Consider the following 20,113-nt stretch of genomic DNA (forward strand, 5'->3'; position numbering starts at 1 on the left):
TACAAGTGAGCTGGGCTGCTATGACCAGCTCAAGATCATTGTGCTGACCACCTTTTCTTGAGTGAAGAAAGAATTCACTGAGATGGATATATTCATAAGCATCATTCTTCTCATTCTCACTTTTGTGTGGTGTTTTTTTTTTTTTTTTTTTTTTTTTTTTTTTTTTTTTTTTTGTTTTTTTTTTTGTTTTTTTTTTTAAATTTGGTAATTTCCAGAATGGATATGAAGATTTGAGTCCTCATATTGGAGGATACTACAGAAAAGTACCCAGAGAATACTGCTTAAAATCTTCAAATAAAAGGCTGTCTTTAACAAAATTATTTTTTCTTCTATTCTCAAAATCTCATCCTAAATATGGCTAGTTCTAACTTCTAATAGAAACATACGCATATAAATCATTAAAGTCTGTGTAGGAAAAATCTTTAATGAAATTAGAAGTTGCCTTGTTGTCACTTTATATAATTCTTAAAAGATAGAGTGTATATATATATACATATATATATATATATGTATATATATGTGTGTGTGTATATATATACACACATATATATATATACTTTATTATGCAAATTCATCAAAAGTTGGGTGTGGCACATTAACACCTAGCTGTTTAGCATAATTTGCTATGCAATGACATGTACATCTCTTAACCTCAAGACGAAATTGGCTATTTTATATTTTCTTAAAAGCTCTAAGTATTAACTACCTATGCAAATGTGAAGTAATCAAACCTCTTCTCCATGGAAGTATTTATGGCAGAAGAACATTCACAAGTATTTTTATGGATGTGCATTATTCTTCTATTAAACATTAAATTGCTTGGAAAAAAATCCCCAACAAATAATAGACCAAAAGGAGAGAAAGATTAGTATCTTCAGTTGAGAGAATGATGAATAGCAGAGGTTGGCAGGGCCATCCTGTCCTCCCCACTGAAGAAGACATCATCAAGCCCAACCTCCCTACTCACACAAGGTCACTTCTGAGCAGGCTGCCCAAGCCCATGTCCTGAAAGGTCTTGAATATCTCCATGGATGAACACTTCACAACCTCTCATGGTCCTGGTTGTGACCACAGTCACAATGAAAGTGCTTTCTTGTGGTCAGAAGAATTTTCATGTGTTTTGGTTTGTGGCCATTGATACTGTCCTGGAGCACCGCTGAGAGGAGGCTGTGTCCTCTCCCACTCCCTTCAGCCATTTACATAAATCGTCAAGAACTCTCCTCCATGCAGAACAGCAGCTTGTTCAGCTTCTCCTATGCCAGATGCTTTGATCCCTTCATCATCTTACCTTTGCTGAAATGAAAACCAACTCCTACTCCTCACCCTCTCAGCCTGTCTTGACTAAAAAGCCAGTATACATACACTGCATAACGGACATGACAGCAACTTCACCACATCTCTGTGATTGTGAAGGAATATAGCTGCATGTGGACCTCTGAACTCTTGCTGATGCTTAATATGCACACTAATGTACTTACATCCGACATGCTGGGTTCTCAAAGAAGGTGTGAGAGACTTTTCCAGAGGCATTTTCTTATTTGTGTGTTTACATGTGGCCTAGGGGGCACATCTGTCTTGTTGGATTGGTTTCGAGGGCTCTCTTGACCATTCATCCTGTGCCTGTTTCTTGCCAACTCAGACCACCAATTTCATTAAAGGACAAGGGGCAGTAGCTTCAAACTGACAGAAGGCAGGTTTAGATCAGATATTGAGAACAAATTCTTCAGTGTGAGGGTAGGGAGGAATTGGAACAGGTTGCCCAGAGAAGCTATGGGTGCCCCATCCCTGGCAGTACTCCAAGGCCAGGTTGGACAGGGCGTTGAACAACCTGGTCTTATGAAGGGTATTGCTCTGAAGGACCCCTCCAAATCAAACTATTCTGTGATCCCTCACTTGAGAAATCACTTTTGTGGGTCACCATCACCACCCTCCCCCATTTATTTTTAATTTAACACTCTTCCCATCAGGTTTGAACATCCTTCTGGGAAAGAAGATTTTGCCCCATGTGGTGAGGTGGATCTCTTCCTAGTACTTTTCAGTCCTCAAAAAGTAACCCCCAGTTGTAAAAACCAAGTGCCTGCTTTCAGTAAGAGCTGTGCAACTGGTTGTTGTCCTTCCAGATCTGTCCAGTCCTCCACAGGCAGGATGGAGGTGAAAATGACCTACGCTCCCTGTCTGCTACCTATTTGGTCATGGAAGAACAAGAAATTGCAGTGTCACCAGAAGAGACCTAATGTGCTTGTTACAGCACTTAAGCATTACAGACCGACAGCTGAGAGACTGTTGCAGTTTGTCCTAATTGTGTTGGCCAGGCTTATCTACACAGGGTAGATAGGCCAGGGTAAAAATAATTATTCATAGCTATGCAAAGTGTGTTTAATTCTCAGTATGACACACTCCAACCATACAATCAACTGTTTCATCCCAGGGAAAGGGACAAGAGCAGCTGGACAGTGGGAACATTTTAAATCACTTTGAGAGGTTATCTGACCATTCCTTAACTTAGGCAGCTCCAGTAGGCAGTCACAGCATGCAGAACACAGCCTGAAGTAGAAATGTACAAGTAACAAAAAACCCAAAATCAACACCAACAACTGCCACGTCCGTCCACCCCCCCCCCCCAATAACTCCATGCAGTTATAATGACTCTGACTTTTGCTTAGAAATAGAAGACCCCAGACACCAGACAGAAGCACTGCTGGGTTCTCCAAGCTACAAAGGTGAGGGGCGTTTTTTGGCGTAATTGAAATCATTGAAGTATTACATAGCTCCTTAAAAATACTGAAAATAAGCTTTTAATCCACCATACTTTCTGTTAGTTTGCAGTCAGTCACCATGCCATGCTCTATTATATGCAGGGGCAGCTACTCCCCACCACACAGATCCACCACAAGTGACAAGGAGCAGCAGGGTGTGGTGACAGAAACACAGCAGAGATTGATACCTCTCCCACAGAAGAGGTGGAAAAGAGGATAAAAAAAAGACAGGAGAAGAAATAAAACTCAGCCTAGTAAGATTCACTCAGTTCTCTTGTGTGTTTAGGTGATCATGGTTTGATACAACAACAGCAGCTGTGCTAAAAATCAATTATTCTTTGAGGTCAGATACTTGGGAGTACAATTATAAGGAAGTGTAAATATCTTTGGAGAAAGCAGCAGGGTGTACTTCAGGCAAAAATGTTACTGCAAAATTCAGAAGAACGCATTAAGAATGTAATCTTAGTTATTTTTTCCTCAATACTGGCAAGAAATATTTATAATGTGATTTTTACATCTGCCACATGATTCAAAGACAGAAATTCATTTGTTTTAGTTCAGTTCAGAACTATCCACTAAGCCTACATCTACCTACAGTCACTTACACCAGTGTTTAAGGCAAGAGTTCCTATTTCATAAGAGCTTATCTTTCAGAAATACAACTCATCTTGATCAAAATTTACAAAATTTTGGGAATCCAATGCTTCTTTTGGAAATTTGCATCAGTGTTGGACTATAACCACAGTGATCATCAATCCTACAAGGAGTCTAATTGAATCCATAGAGACATAGTATGCTGCTTCACTCCTCTGTTGGGCATTCCAATACACTTATCTTCTACTAGGACATACACTTGGGCCTCCCCCTTGCCCCAACCATATTGCACCTTGAATTCAAGAAAGGACTCACATATACAACTCATTAGAAGTTGGAATAAATGTCAAAATAACCATACTTGCATTCTATCAAGAAGGTTCATGTTATAATAGAGGTATCCAGATCCTCGTTTAGCAGGTGAATTTCTCCATGAGGAAATAAGTTTCAAACTACTTAAAAAAAATAAAAATCTGATGCCCAAGAAAAAAAAGCAAATGGTATCTTATCTATAGAGACAGTCAAACAAGGATGAATTAAGGCTGGCCTGTCTGCCATATCCAGACAGAAACTCAGTGGTCATTAATCATTGACCTGCAGAAGAAGTGTGGTCCCTGCACCTAGACTGATGAGACAATTATTTTCTTAAAGAGATATTACAATGGAAACCAACTCTTCTGAGCTGCTTTGCGTGGTCCCAATTTTAAATATGTTTCATATTTTTATGAATTTTTAACTATGCTTGTCTAATGTTAATCAGGTAAGAAAAGTTCACAAATACACTTATCTTTGTGTTTTATCACTAGCCTTAGGATTTCAAAGTAACTTCTAAAGTTAGATGATATTTCTAAGATAAGTAGTCAATGATTTCAATGAGACACACAAGGAATCTCTGAAGACTTGGGAGGAGAAGCCAGACCATGTGAATGCTGAAGCATTCTCTAGACAATAGGAAATACTGCTTAATTAATTTAGATAAAATTTACACTCTGCATAGGAAAATTCAAGTATTTAAATGACTCCTATTTTAATGATACTGTGCTAATGACATGACCTAAGGACTCGCAATACTACTGAAGATTTATGAGTTAATTAGAAAGGCTTACAATAAATCTGCAAATGACTTCCCTCAAGATAGATGCTCAACATGATGATAACCAAACTTAAATCATTAAAAACAAGGTCATTGATGGCACAGATACAAAATATTTGGGATCAACATGGTTGCTTGATACAGGCTATATTAGCTTGGTCTGAAGCACTCTCAGCAAGAGGAAAGTTTTAAGAGCAGCATCTGGTGTTCTTAATTGAGAGTCCATCACTAGCCTCATTAGTTTGTTAGAAAAGTTACATGACCAGATAATCTTTCCAGGCAGCTGGTATTTCAGAGAGAAATTAGATGTATTGCAGCTCACAATTGAAACTTCTTCTTTCACCCGGGATTTCAGGTACTCATAAGATCATCATGTTGAGAAGCTTTAAGCATTTCAGCCATCAGGAGACAATGGGCTGTGTTTTAAGTATTGCATCTTTTAAATCTTGATTTTAGGCTTTTTCCATACATGTAATCACATTTGAGATTAGAGAATATCTTTATCACTCCCACCCTTATTTTTAGATGATCCCTGGGAGCATAACAATCTTAGTGATGTGGACAGGTAACATCAGTGTTGAGATCAGGGCTCTATGGGTTCTAATAATTGCAGTTGCTAGACATTAGAGAATCACTCAGGCTGGAAAGGATTTCCAAATTCCTGCTCAAAGTAGGGTCAGCCATGAGGTCAAATCAGGTTACTCAGAGCTTTCCTCAGTCAGGAGCTGGAAACTTCCTATAGCAACTGCAGTTTCCTGAGCAAACTCTTCTACTGCTTAACAACTGTCATGGCAAGAAAGGTTTTTCAGTCTGAACCTCTCTTGTTTCAAATGAAGCTTGTTGCCTTTTCCACCACAGATCATTTGTGCAGTCTAGCTCCATTTTCTTGTTAACCTCCTTATAGGGTGTTCCAGTCACTAAAAGCCTTTTACTCGTCATGATCCTTCAAGTCCAGTTGCCTCAGCTTCTCTTCAAGGGCTGATTGATGAGGGCTTAAGCTCCTGATCATGTTGGTGGCCCTACACTGAATTTGCTAAAGTCAATCAGTGACTTTCTTGAACTGGCATGCCTCAAACTGGACACTCTTTTAGATGCATTCTGGCAAGTGCTGAAGAGTGGAGATAACTGCTTCCCTCAATCCACTACCTGTCCTTCTGACAACCTTGCTGCCTTCTAAGACCCCTAGGCCCAGTTCAGACAGCTGCTTTCAGACAACCAATTTCCACTCTGTATCACCACAACAAGTTATTTCTCCCCAAAACCAGGATTCTTCCTTCTGATTTGCATGGGGTTCCTATCAGTTCATTTATCCAACCCACTTAGATCCCTTTGAGTGTCAGATCCAGAGTGTCAAACGGTTCCACACACCTGATGTAACCCAAAAACATGATGGGGGTGCACTATCATCTTCTGTACCGCACTGGAAGAGACGTTAAACAGGACTTTGTACCATGGTAGTCCACTTATTACTGACCTCCATTAACCACTCAGAGACCAATTATCTAATCTATTTTGGCTTTTTCCCCTGCCCATTCAGTTATCCATTCAGATCATAAATTAGTAGAAAACATTCTGCTTTTGGGATACAAAAACTAATACAAATATCAAATTCATAAGGCTCAGCAGTACCATATGCAAAATCCTTTATCGGCTCAGCAGTACTGCATGCCAAATCCTATATCTGCCTGGATGCTAGAATATTTGTACAGCATAGAATACAACTTCAACTTTTAGTATCTACTTCTGAAAATCTAAACCATTTTATTATTATTAATAAATGCCAACTATTAGTAAATGTTAGCTACATTATATCCCAACTACATGTATTTAATTAAATGATAGCATTAAATGAGAAGAAAATAAGAAAAGGCCAATATTAAGCACAATGAATATTATTGATGAATTGTGAAAAACAGTAAAATGTGATACATTCTGAAACTGTTAACAAACTGGAAAAATTTTAATCTTTAACTTAAATACGTGAAATAAAAAATGCAACATAAGGACTTAGCCATATAAAATAATTTTCCAAGAATTTGCCTTTTCCTCAACAGTGAGCCTCTCTGCTCCCACACAAAACAGATTCTATAGAGAGTGCACGTTCTATTGTATTTTTACATGACATTTCAACAAAACCAGACACACTTATTGGACAGCCAGAATAAAACTAAATTGCAGGTGGGAAAATTGTCCATCGAACATTGTGAAGGGAGACATTTTGAAAAAGATACTGTATTTAAACCCAGTTTAAAAATTTTTCAGTGTTAAAGAAAAGGACATGTATGCCCTTGAAGTAGAGAAGACTTACTGTATCATGTTGCCTGTTATCTTTTCCTGATACGATCAAGAAGTAGTTCCATGCCAGCAGCAACAACAAAGCCAGTGGTATCATGTAGAGCTCAAAGTTCCAGACCACAAAAAGAAAAAGCTAGAAGACAGAGCAGGAAAAAAGTGATTGAAATCAGCATTACATTAAACTCCCGTGCAGAGTAAAAACCAATAAATTAAAACAATTCTAAATAAATACACCTCTCCTTAGACAGGAATGTTGTCCAACTACTTTGCTGACTCACACTTACCTTCATGATACAACTGCTACACTTCCCAATCCTTCCTACCTTAATTCTTGGAAAAGAAAAATTGATGTACTATCATCTAAGAGGAATATTAATTGTTCTCTCATAAAATAATGCTTTTGTGAATAATGCAAAAGAGCACAAAAATGAGATTACATTCTAAGAAAAGTTTAGCTGCTTTCTTGAATCATAGAATCATAGAATTGCTTGGGTTGGAAAGGACCTTAAAGGCCACCTAGATCCACTGCCCTCAACACAAGCAGGGACATCTTTCCCTAGACCAGACTGCTCAGAGCCTCATCCAACCTGGCCTCGAACATTTCCAGGGATGGGGCATTCACTACTTCTCTGGGCAACCTGTTCCAGTGCCATCACCCTCAACAATAACGGATTTCTTCCTAATATCTAACTAAAACCTCTCTCTTTTAGTTTAAAGCCATTACCCCTTGTTGTATCACTACACACCCTTGTAAAAAGTCCCACACCATTTTTTTTGTAGGTCACAGGGATGCGATTAATTTAAAGAAGGCCTCAGCATGTTATTGAATCTGGTTTTAGCTTTGAAACAACCCTGTAGCAGTGTAAAGGTGGCACAGGAGTTGATTAAAGATTAATTTGTTATTTAGAAAAAAGAACATGGTCATTTTGTACTAATGTCATACAAACAAGCAGAAGTAACATTTAGAAATCTTTTGCATGGAAAACTAGCAAAAAAATTACAGTAAAATCTAAAATCATACGATTATTATAATGAAAGTATAGTAAAATAGAACTGACCACAGACTCATCAAAATGGGTTTAAAAAGAATGCTGAGAAGCCACCTAAGTCCACTACTTTGAAAACATTGATTTATTGCAGTGTTAGCTCAAAACATCTCAAGTGCTCTCTGACCAGGGGCTGCCAGAAGCCTGGTTGAGTTACATCTCCAAGTGGTGTGTACCTAAATAACGGGCTGCTCTTCAGCATGGGATCAACTTGGTGATCACACTGCTGGAGAAACCCATCCCCACTTCCAGCTCCATACACTACTGTCTAGACATTGCTCCCTACTGATGCTGCTACAAAATTAATGGTTTACAGGAAAGAACTAAAAATAACTGGACTCAGACGGGGTCAAACTAAAACCACTTTTACCTACAATTTTCCCTATCAGTGAACCCCCCTTTTATTTAAGCTAGCTGTAGCCACAACCTGGGTTTGTTTTCTTCAACAAACAACAAAACAGTGAAACACAACAACAACCATGAAAGCAAATCACACTATGTACCACATCTGGATAAACACAGGCTTCTGCTAGCTTTTTGTTTGGAGTTAAAACAAAATGCTCTTCTGAAATACAAGCACCCACATAGAAAGCCAAAAAAAAAAAAGCCTACATTTTAGGCAATCTCTCAAGATCAGCTAACGTACCTCACCCCATGCTTTCTACCACTCATTACTATGTGTCACACCACAGCTGGTCTGTAGCTGGACAGATAAATTTGGCCATAAATAAAAAAAAAAACAAATTTAGCTAGCCTAGTTTGATATAGAAAGGAAGTAAACGTCCCTGGGTGAGCAATGATAGCATGGATTTGAACTCAAACAGGGGGCCCCAGCCAACCCCTCTCAATCCTGAATGCAGGCATATCATTGGCCAGGGAGCTGAGCGGTGCTGAGACCCAGACCAATCAAATTTTGAACCTCCTATAAAAGGGAATGCCAAACAATAAACCAGGCTGTTTGTCGCATGATCCTCGGTGAGTCCTGTCAGCCTCCAACCTGCGACTGTAACATAATAACTGTGTATATGCAAGCCTATGAAACTGCAAGGCAAACATGATAATTACCAAAAGAACTGAAAAAGCACTGTGTGTGAGACAAAAACCAGGATATTTGCCCTTCTAAAAGTTTTTCATTTGAAAGAAAAATTCTTTTTTAAGGTTGTTTAGTTTAAAAGGAAATCTGTTAGACATGGTAATGCATTAGAAGCTGTGCTGGTTTCAGCTAAGGTGGAGCTAACTTCTGCCTAGTAGTTGTTTTGATTCAGAATGAGAATGGTGCTGATAACACATCGATGTTTTGGTTTTTTTGCTAAGTCCAAAGTCAAGGACCTTTTTTCAAATTGCCTGATGCTCTGCCAGTGGAAGGTATTCAAAATAAACTGGGAGGGAGCACAGCTGGGACAGATGACTCAAACGAATGGCCCAAAGGAGTATTTCCACACCACAGAGCATCATACCCAGGATATAAACTGGGGGGACTTACCCAGAAGGGTGGGTGATCTGAGTTCAGGAAGAGAGGTCGGGCAAGGGTCAGTAGGTGGTGAGAAACTGCATTGCATTGTTTAGTTAGGGGTTTTTCTCCCTTTTTATTACCATCATTATTTTTATTTACTATTATTTTGGCATTACATTTTACTTTCAATTATTAAACTGTTCTTATGTCAATATAGAAACTTCAATTCTCCTCCTCATTCCACAGGATATGGGGGAAGAGAGGAGGGGTTTGAGCAAGTGGCTGTGTGGTGTTTCATCTCCAGCTAGGCTTAAAACCACAATAGAAGCAAACAGCATCCCATCGCATTCAAGAACTGTTCTGTGACCTTACTGTCTATAAGAGAGTGGTAAATCAGATGTAACCAATTTAAAACAAATTTTGTGTCTCAAAAGAAAAGCAAAATAGCCCTGCATGCTTTAACTCCAGAAATACCCTGAGTCATTGGATGCACACTGAAGGGTGCCCTGGAAGCCAGCAAACAGCACTATGTATCAAAAAAGTAAATATTAGAGATTACCAGTTGAGAAAAGGCAACACATACAGTCTTTCTTAGGGCACCAGCTGAACTTTGGTTAAAAAGTGGTTAAGAAAATCAAGTACTATTCAAACACTCCCTGGCCCCAGAGAAAAAAAGCCATCAATCTGCACACAGTCTCAGGAGACATGGATCTGACTGAAGTCTGAGGAACGTGGTCATCACATACTTTGTACTCCAGAATATCAATCAATTCTCATCCAAACACTTCTCACTTGAAGTTTCTAAAGGCCAAATTACCTTCAAGGGCATTAATTCCTTACAGTGCTGGACTCGGAGGGCTGTAAAACATATTAAGATATTGCCTTTTTACAAATTGTATGGACATGCCATTCAAAAGTGTGGATATTACACCTGTCATCTCCTGAAGATGATTTTGCTGACCAGTCACCTTAATTTCCATCTAATCTGGCTGAATTTTAACCAGTTCCTCCTTTCAGGCAACTGTCTCAGCCAGGCACTACACAAACATTGCAACACAAAAGAGATAGGTGTGTGCTGCATGAGACCAGCATAGTTACGGCCCTCTGACCTAAATGGCCTCATTATTCTTCCCAGACAAGAAATGCACTCATGAAATGTATACGAAAGAAGAAAAGCAGATTTCCAGTATCAGACAAAACTTCTAAGTAAACATGAGCAAACCCAAAGTCTGGTGCAGAACAGCAAGAAAACTCCAGGACTCAGTTCTTACGGATAAAAGTCATGATAGTTGAAGTGAAAGAGAGAAAGGAAGTGATATGTACAAACCCTCATGAAAGGTGGAGAAGTAAACCAACATTCCAGTAAGCAAGTATTGGCCACAAAGTCCTAAACTCAAACCAAGCCAGAAAAGCTAATGAATAAGTATAAAAGAACACTTCTGGGAATTGCCCATGTCTGTAAAGCATCTAGTGGACTGTATCTGGTATGATCTCTTCCAAGAAAATAATGGCTGTCTGTGTAAAAAAAGGATGCTCATCACTACCCAAACAAGCTAACTACTTTGAGAGATGAATGTGATTCTCAAAGGTTACAGTTTAATACAGCTGCCATTTCCTATACAGAAGAATGTAAGGAAGGGCTTTTATAATCTCTCCCATGAGATCAAAGCTTTCAGAGTCACAGGCAAGAACTGGCCATTTACAACATCACATCAGTTTATACTCTTAGTGAGAGACACATGCATTAAATGATCATTCAGAGAGACATATGACACTATCCCTAGTGTACAACACTTCAAAAAATAATTTCAGTTAGGATACCGAATATCCTATTCTTTTGCAAAGTACAGTATATTTTAAAAAGAATTCTCATCCAAAATGATTACCACTTCCTACTGTTCAGAAAAAAAGCCTACCCTTTCAGACTAGCAGCTGTGGATCATTAGCTTTCCAGTGATGAGATGTGTTTGATGAGTATTTTTCTTTCTAATTAAGAGACAAGATTCTCTATTTGACTATCTTCTGACAGAAGTGAAGAGAAAGATTTCTGCCTATGTCGAAAGGCCATATTCTACAGAACAATTATTTCAGATTTCTTTTTATCTACCTCCACCCAACCTCTTTTCATTTTTAACAAAATCCTGTTTGCACTCACAGATTTCACAGCATTAACCCCTGTTTTTCTTAACTCTTCTCCTTTTTTCCTTTTGCTTCTGTTTTGACTGCTAGCAGAGAAGAGCATGTGAAAAAAAAAAAAAAAGGGATCATCCCACACAGGGGACACTGACCTCATCCTCAGGTACAGGAGAGACCAGAGGATGTGATAAAGGAGGGCTGCAAGAACTGCTGTTTGAAAGCTTTATGACAAAATTCGAAACGGTTCATTCCACAGAAATGCCTGGTTTCAGTGGACCAGATATTGGCACTGGTAGCACCCACAGCCATGACATGTAATGTGTTGGGAGGAAAGGCAGAACACAGACATCCCCACTGCTGTTGTCTCACACAGGGGACAACATTCATGCTGCAGTCTCCTTCTCAAATTGTAGCTTTCCCTGATCATTTTTACGGAACATCTTTACAGCCTCATTTACATATTATCTATATCCTTGCCTTATATTTATAGCCAATCTCTTGATTACCCTGGAAACACCAAAGTTGGCTGGACAGCATTTTGGCACAATCCCAGACAATGTCAACAGCTGCAAATACTGCACTCCACGAACAGTACCTTCCATTTACCATTTAATTGTAAAAGGACAATTTTATTACCTGAGGCTTTGTCCCTTGATGTATTCTCACAAGATTAGAAAGAATAAGAGAGAACCCATATATGTGCTTGATACAGACTGTGTACCAAGTACTGCAGATTTTAAGGCTCCTGCATGGTGTTTTATACTATGAAACAGTGGCAACTACTTTGTATTGTACTTTGGAGAGATAATAGCTTCTTCCATTATGACACTAGTCAGTTAGTTCTAGCAATCACAGCTCCTCTGATCTTGTACAATGCCTTTTATAAAAAAATCAGAAAGGAAGCATTTTTTTTAGCTGCCACAGATCTCAAATACACTAGCATTAATGTAAACACATATAGGAATCTACTCCAAATGCAGTGCCTTCATTCAGTTAAGTTTGGAAGAAATAAGCCTTTTAAACCTATTCTAAAGCATACTCTAGCAGTTTTTCTTACCAGTCTTTCAATTTTAGTTCAAATTACCTGAGTGCTAGGAGAAAGTGCAGTATGAAAGATTTGCATCTGAAACACGCTATCTGTTTTTCTGTACAGATAAAAAAATTAACTTGAAAATAGTAAAAGCATGTAATGTGTTTGCAAAAACCAATGTAATCCTCACTTGCTTTATTTTGACAGATTTTCAGTTCAACCTTGGATTAGTGTTGGTTCTCTTTTTTAAATGCCTGAGGTCTTGGGAGCCTGAGAAATGCAGAATAATTAGTATGTTTGATTCTCTAAGAACTTTTCCTTTATCTCAGAAACAAACATGGAATTGCTTGAATTGTTTCTCTCTTTGCTGGAATTAGAAGAACTGAGTTCACTGCAATTTCGAATTTATTAGCATTCTTTCTATTTATTTCATGTAGAAAGAGAAAAAAGAGATCCATCCGTGACAAATAAAGCAAGAACTTAAGAGAATGGATGAAGTATTAATTAGTGCCAATCCCAATGGGGCTTTTGATGTATTTTGGTGTATTGAAAGATATATATTAGCACTCGTTAGAGCACTTGGATCCTTTATCTAGAAGAACACACCAAAAAAAAAAAATTTAAATGATGGCATTAGATGAGGAAAAGAAAATAAGAAAAGGCTAATGTTAAGCTCAATGAATATTGATGAGTTGTGAAAGACAGTAAAATGTGATACCTTCTGAAACTGTTAACAAACTGGAATAATTTTAATCTTTAACTTCAACATGTGAAATAAAAAACGCAACATAAGGACTTACTAGGTAGGACATTTTTGGCCACAGGTTTTTCCATGCTGTTAATCTGAACAACAAACCAAAGGTTCTATTTCATCTCACTCTTTTTATCTATGTACAGTGTATCCACTCATTACTAAAGCAACAATTCTGACAACTTGCCAACTATATGTGACTCACTTGATCTACATCAAACCACCCAGTTTATTTGTGGAATACATTTACAGCCAGAACAACCTTTATGCTGATACTGCTATCCAACCACACCATAATGAACATTGTATCTCTACAAGATTGTCTCAGGTCATTTCAAGATGGATTTGTTCTGTCAGACTGCTAAAATGCTGACAAACTACCAGAAATTGACAGTACTTTTCCTGTGAGCACTGACACCTGGCATCAAGTTAAAAATTACCAGCCAGGGTACATTAGATCAAAAGCACGCCTAAGAATGGGGCTATTAGGGTCACTGAACCTCCATGCCATCTTAATACCACATTTTCTGAACAATACCCAACTGTTCACTGAATGGCCCATGTCTTTGCCTAAGTGACATTACCTAAAACCTGCTCTAGATATTATTTTCCAAGTAAAAAAGGGCTTTTAATGTCCCCAGATTGATTTTCAGAGAATCACAGAATGGTTAAGTCTGGAAGGGATCACACTGAGTCATCTGGTCCAACCTCCCTGCTCAAGGAGGGTCAACCCAGAGCACAAGACACAGAATTATTTTCAAACAGATCCTAAATATCTCCAGTGAGAGAGGAAGAATCACTTCAGAAGAAAAATTTAAGGTGTTGACTTCGTGAGAAGTGTAAAATTTCAACATGGATCATGCTAGATAACTACAGCTATTTATGCAAAATGGATTGGTGATCTTAAGAGCTCTGTACAATTTTAAATTGTGTTGTGCTGAAAAAGATAGCATGCAACCAGGGATCTACATATTCACATTTTCCTTCATTTTGTAGACATTATATCACTTTACCCGGCCATCAATTTTCTGTCATCTCTGTCTTGCAGTTCAATTTGAAACATGTAATTTCTTCAGACAATCCAGGAACAAAATGTTATCACTGCCCCCTTCCTTTCTTACTGCCTGATGAGGAGCTGATGGGCTTCGAACCTGCCTCCTGTTCCTCCCAAATGCCTGAAGATTGAAAATTAAATTGTCGATCAGAAGTTATTAAACTGGGTAAAGAGAAAAAAATATTTGGTACCTTCTTCAGCTTAATTACACTTCACTGTACATCTACTGGAGTTCAGACAACATATATACTCCCCAGACACCTGTATGGAAGTTGTTAGAAATACTGTTTTCTGTACATCACATACTGTATCAGATTTAACTTGAACTTAATCTGCTCCCTTATCTTCTATCTGCTTTTGCAGATGAAGGAAAATCATTTAATGGTTTAAGAAAACACTATAAAACATTTAATAGGGTAGAAATAGTCACCATTACCCAAACACTGGAAAATACAAAACTTTCAGACTTACTTTTTCCAAAGCAAAGTAGTAAATACGTTTTTTAATGAAAAGTAAGTGATTTACTTCAAAAATTGAGAATATGAATGACATAAACCTCACAAATGCTTAAACTGTGCCCATATTCACTGGTATGTCAGAAAAGTAAAATAAGCCCTCCTCAAATAACCACCACCAAAATAAAAGGACCATTAGGATATTAGGAAGCACAACCTTTGATAAAGCAAGCCCTTTGGTTGTAGGAAAACCGACGCTTTACCAATGGTCGGAGTGAAAGTGACAGCAATAAAATTTAAACTGTATGAATGAATGTGGCTAAAGGTGTAAAAGCAGACTGTGATTTCCAGCAATAAAATGTAAAAATACTGGGGTTTGGTTTGATAACTACCAATATGACTGGAACAAAGAGAAACACTGGCTTCCCTATGGAGAGACACTTCCATAAACCATTCTGAAGTCTCATTTCACAGACTGGAACTGTAATGCCTTTATTATATTGAAGAAACTCTCTCCAAGTAGGTTTAATTATTACATTATTTCAACTTTTCAAGACCATCAGCCAACCTGAGTGAGGTCTCCAGGCTGATTTCTTTACTCATGACTTATGACCTGCTTCATTATGTTGTTTTGTGATGTCTGGAGTATTGGTTGAGTGTACTGTATAACAGCAAATAAATAAAAAGCCTAGGATTTGTTCCTCTATCACTGACCAGCTCTTAGGTACATGACCTGCAATTTGTTCACACAGCATAGGAAAATGTTTTTCTATTTTTTAAATGTACTTATTTGTTAAAAAAAAAAATTAATAAATTCATTTCAGTAATTAACTTCAGCTAGCTTGCCATTCTTTTAACTTCATCTCCCAGTCTATCTTGTAATTTCAAACAAAAGTCTCCTTCACTGATCTCAAGACTTTCCCCCCAAAGCTTCAGTTCTCAGAATTTGCAGATGTATGTGTGGCATCTATAGCTATGCGTGCCTGTTCCTATTCACAACTCTAATATTAATCCAGGGCTGATGCTACCAACTCCTAGTCTATTTACAGTCCTTTACTCTTTTCCTACGAACATCCTGTAGTCTTCCACCCTCAACAATCTGTTTGAAATAACTTTGATGCCAGAGATATCTACACATTAGCATGCAGGCTATGTGTTTTTCTTCAGTATTTACCAAGTCTTTAAATTTCCCTGTGCAGAGTACGATTGTAGGTGGCAGAAATGAGAAGTTAGCAGAAAATAACAGTTTAGATCACAGAGTGAAGCATCTCCAGGTGTTTGAACAACCCAAATCCTGTACTTGTAAGTCTGTCCCCAGGCTGATGTCACTGAGACAAGTGAGTATTTTTTGTTCTCTAGTAGGATAGCTGTAATTATATTCTGCAATGCTTTCTTTAAACAAAATGCAAAACAAAACTCTCCAAGCTCATTTTTAGCAGGCAATTTTTTTCCAAGAGACTAGAGCAGGTACCAAGAATGCTAAAGTATATTCACATACTTCTATGTAAAAGTTACCAAACTGCACAGTAAATAACACAATGACTTCTGCTATCAGCATAAACAGTGCTAAACTCCAAATATTTCAGTGAGATAAAGAGAATGTAGAAGTTAGAATGCAGCTCATGAATATGTACATTTCCTGTATATATTTTTGTCACTTTTTATGGTAAAACACAGCACAAAGGAGTGGGAGGATGTCTATTAACAATCACTTCACAGTTTGGTGGAATCAGTTATGAATTATTAAACAAATATAATTTATAAAATAACTAGCATATTTACTAGCTTATCACCACTCAGTCTTTGGTTGAGTTGACTTTGTGCCTTTGCTAAACTTCTCTGGTTTGCAAAGCTGCACTCAGGTGCTTTTGAGAAATCTCATCAGACTCATTCAGCCTTTCTTGCAAAGCAATGTCCTGAACTGTTGGGAGCTATACAAGAAATGGAGTCAGATACCTGGTTAACAAATACACTTTTTCACACCTTACAATGTCTGATGCACTTTCACTCTTCTAAAAAGTCTCTCTCAATATCTACATAACTGATCTGTTTAATGAGGACAAGCATAAAACTGACATCTTGGAAAAAACAGAGGTGCTTCATGAAAAAAAAAAAAAAAAAGGAATATCAGAGGTAGACTTACCAAACAAAACTGAATTCTTTTTGTAAAAAATTACAGAAAGCCCTGTTACATTTTGGTTAAAATTAAGTAACAATTTATATAAGGTGCTGGGAAAAGACAAGAGTGGTGAAGGCTGAAAGAGAAGTAAAGGTGAACAACATTAAAAAATTCATATTTTTGAATTACATACTTTCAAGCAACACCAAGTTCTGTGGGTGGTCAGCAGTAAACTGGATAGGGCACGCCCTATCCAAAACACAAGAAGAGTATATACCATGTAAATGTTTAAATCTGATTTTAATGTTCACTCTTGTAAGATATATTGAGAAATAAATTTTTTAATCTATAACATACAATGTAGTTTTTCAAAACAAATAAATTCAACAATAAAAATTATTTTCTTTCTTATGATCCTAGGTGGAAAACTGTCATCTGCTGCTTTCATTGAGGTAATGTTTCTGCAGGGAGAAGTACATTTTCATGGTATTGAAAACACCAGTTGTTTATCTGTAAAAAATTTCATTATATCTGTATTTTCACAAACGACATTAAATCATATTTAGCAGAGAGACCTGTGTCCTGGCAACTTTCCTATTGTTTTCATAGGTGTTTTTTTCCAGTCAGAAATGCTAGAACCCAAGCTGTATTCCGCTCCATATTTGCAGAAAGTAGTGTTGTGGACTCCAAATATATGATGTTTTATAGAATCTACCTCACTTTTCCATAGTTTTTTGTTTCAGCAGAATTACATTTAATTTATTTAGATGATTGTCACTCCAACATGTTTGGCCATACTTTATCATAGAAACATTCCACAGCTCTAGAAAGCATTTACTGAGCCAGGAGCATCATCAATAACATTTACTAACCAGGGAAGAGCAGTACATTTTATAGATGCTCACTTCAATGCACATCTTTAAAATGGGAATAGGGAAATGCAGAATATTTTGCTTCTACCTACAGAACAGCCAGTGCTACATTCTCAACTTGTTTGTTTGGGTTTTTGCTGCTATTGTTTTTTGTTTGTTTGGGCTGGTGGTGTTTTTTTTGGGTTAGGAGTTTTTGGGGGTTTTTTTGTGCAAAATAACACAGCAATGAGATCACCAGTGTTAAAACAAGTACAGATTTTGTATGTGTATTTAAACTTGCTACATATGGCAGGAAGCAGAGTGTTCTCCTTTAAAGGACCAAACTCTGGAAACAGATATTTTATAAATTTAAATGAGCAGGGTCCAAGCCCTGGAGTTATACATGTATGGCTTCTGTACTTAAAGACTCTATTCAAGTCTCAAAATCTTTCAGTCAAACCAAAACAGCCTAATATTTTATTACAGTAAGTCTCATTATTAAATTGTCTACAACTTAAAAGATTTTTTTTCAATTTTGGTACAAGTTTTAATGTATTCATTAATCATAAAAGGTCTTTGAAATGCAACAAGAAACTGTCCTTAGGGCAAACGAGTACAATTTCTTGCTCAAACTCTGAGTACCAACACTGAGGTGATTTATGCACATGTGAAAAACTTCTCTACTCACTGTTATGTTTCCAGCAAGCCCAAATAAAAATTACATTTAAAATTCAAGATGGAGGATTGATCTTATGATTCTCATAGTCACAGTGGATGATGTATGCACAGTATATTACTAACCTTGTATTTTTTATTAAAGATAGAGCAGACCTGAGGTTTAAGCAGACTGTCTTTTCAATGTCACTCCTCTTTCACCAGTTCCCCATTACTTCCCTTCCACCTGAGGTTTGGCTGACACCAAGGGGAGGAAGGCAGGAGAAATTTCACCTGGGTTTTTAATAAATCTGTAAAGTCCTGTGGAACTGACCTGTCACACTGAAGCAGATTGATGATTTGTGAGCAGACCTGGACTCCTCAGAGCTGCAGCTCATGTCTACCACTTGAGGTAACGCTCTCAAAATGGCACTGCTTGGCCAATGTCTTCACAACAGCATCTGGAGAGGGGGATAAATGTTTTGCTGATGCTCAAGAAAGTTTTTTGCACAACTCAGGAGTTCAACTGCCTGTTCTCTAGGAGAGTGTATTCCAGCAGGTATAGACTCCTCTACCCCTCTGCTCACTCTCACCAGATCTCTGATGAGCTCTGATGGATGTCCTTCCCTTACTCCCTCGAAGATAACAGTCTAACCTTTGACCAAAGACCACCATGTCAGCTAAACCATAGCACTGTCAGGTTCAGCCTGTTCTGAATACATCCAGGGATGGTGACTCCATCCCTTCACTAGGCAGCCAGTTCCAGTGCCTCACTATCCATCCCCTGACACAGCTTGAGGCCATTTTCTCTTGTCCTGTCACTGACTGTGAGAAAAGGGCAACCCGGTCTCACTGTATGCACCCTTCTTTCAGGCAGTTGAAGAGAGTGATAAGGTCTCCCACAAGCCTCCTTTTCTCCAGACTAAACAACCTCAGCTCCCTCAGCTGCTCCTCATATGACCCTACTCTACACGCTTCACCAGCTCTCTTGCCCTTCTTGGACACACATTCCCACACCTCAATGTCCTTCTTGAAGTAGAGGGCCCAGAACTGAACACAGGACTTGAGCCGGGGCATCACCTCTGCACAAGGGGGCAATCCCTGCCCTGGTCCAGCTGGCTGCACTATTCCTGATAAAGATCAGGATGCCACTGGCCTTCTTGGCCACCTGGGCACACTCTGGCTCACGTTCAGCCAGCTGTCTATCAGCAGCCCCAGGTCCTTCTCCCCTGGACCACTCTCCAGCAGCCTGTAGCACTGCCTTGGGTTGATGTGATCTAAGTGAAGGAACCAGCACTGGCCTTACTGAACCTCACACTACCAGCCTCGGCCCCTTGACCCGGTCTGTCCAGATCACTCTGCAGAGCCTGCCTACACTCCAGCAGATCAACACTCCTGCCCAGCTCAGTGCTGTCTGCAAACTTACTCAGGGTCCACTCAATCCCCTCATCCACACCACCAATAAAGATATTAAGCAGGACCAGACCCAGTACTGAGCCTTGGGGAATCCCAGCAGTGACTGACCACCAACTGCAGCACCATGCACCACCACGCTCTGGGCCCAGCCTTCCGGCCAGTTCTTAACACAGTGAAGAGTGACCTGGCCAAGTCATGGGCTGCCAACTTTTCTTAGTTTCATGCAGTTATATAGAAGAGAGACTCAAAAGTAAGTTATCTCCCCTTTAGTTTTAACCACTTTCCTTTTGTCAATATGGAAAAATGAATGTGGGAAGATCTAAGTGAAAAAAACAAAAGTTTATGAAAAAGAAAAACAGCAATAACCAAGATACTATTCTTTGTCCAAAGCAAATCAATGCTGCTGGGAC

General features: G+C 38.5%; 1 protein-coding gene across 1 annotated transcript in view; it reads right to left on the reverse strand.

Annotated features, from left to right (window-relative positions):
* The window catches only part of MCTP1 (multiple C2 and transmembrane domain containing 1), a 252,660-nt gene that overhangs the window by 62,189 nt on the left and 170,358 nt on the right, over positions 1-20,113 (reverse strand). The window contains 1 exon segment of the mRNA XM_066181289.1: positions 6,752-6,871. Within this exon segment, the coding sequence (XP_066037386.1) occupies positions 6,752-6,871 (120 nt within the window).

This window comes from Chamaea fasciata, unplaced genomic scaffold (assembly GCF_029207755.1).
Source record: "Chamaea fasciata isolate MVZ Bird 193981 ecotype frontalis unplaced genomic scaffold, bChaFas1.0.hap1 SCAF_4, whole genome shotgun sequence".
Lineage (NCBI taxonomy): Eukaryota > Metazoa > Chordata > Aves > Passeriformes > Sylviidae > Chamaea > Chamaea fasciata.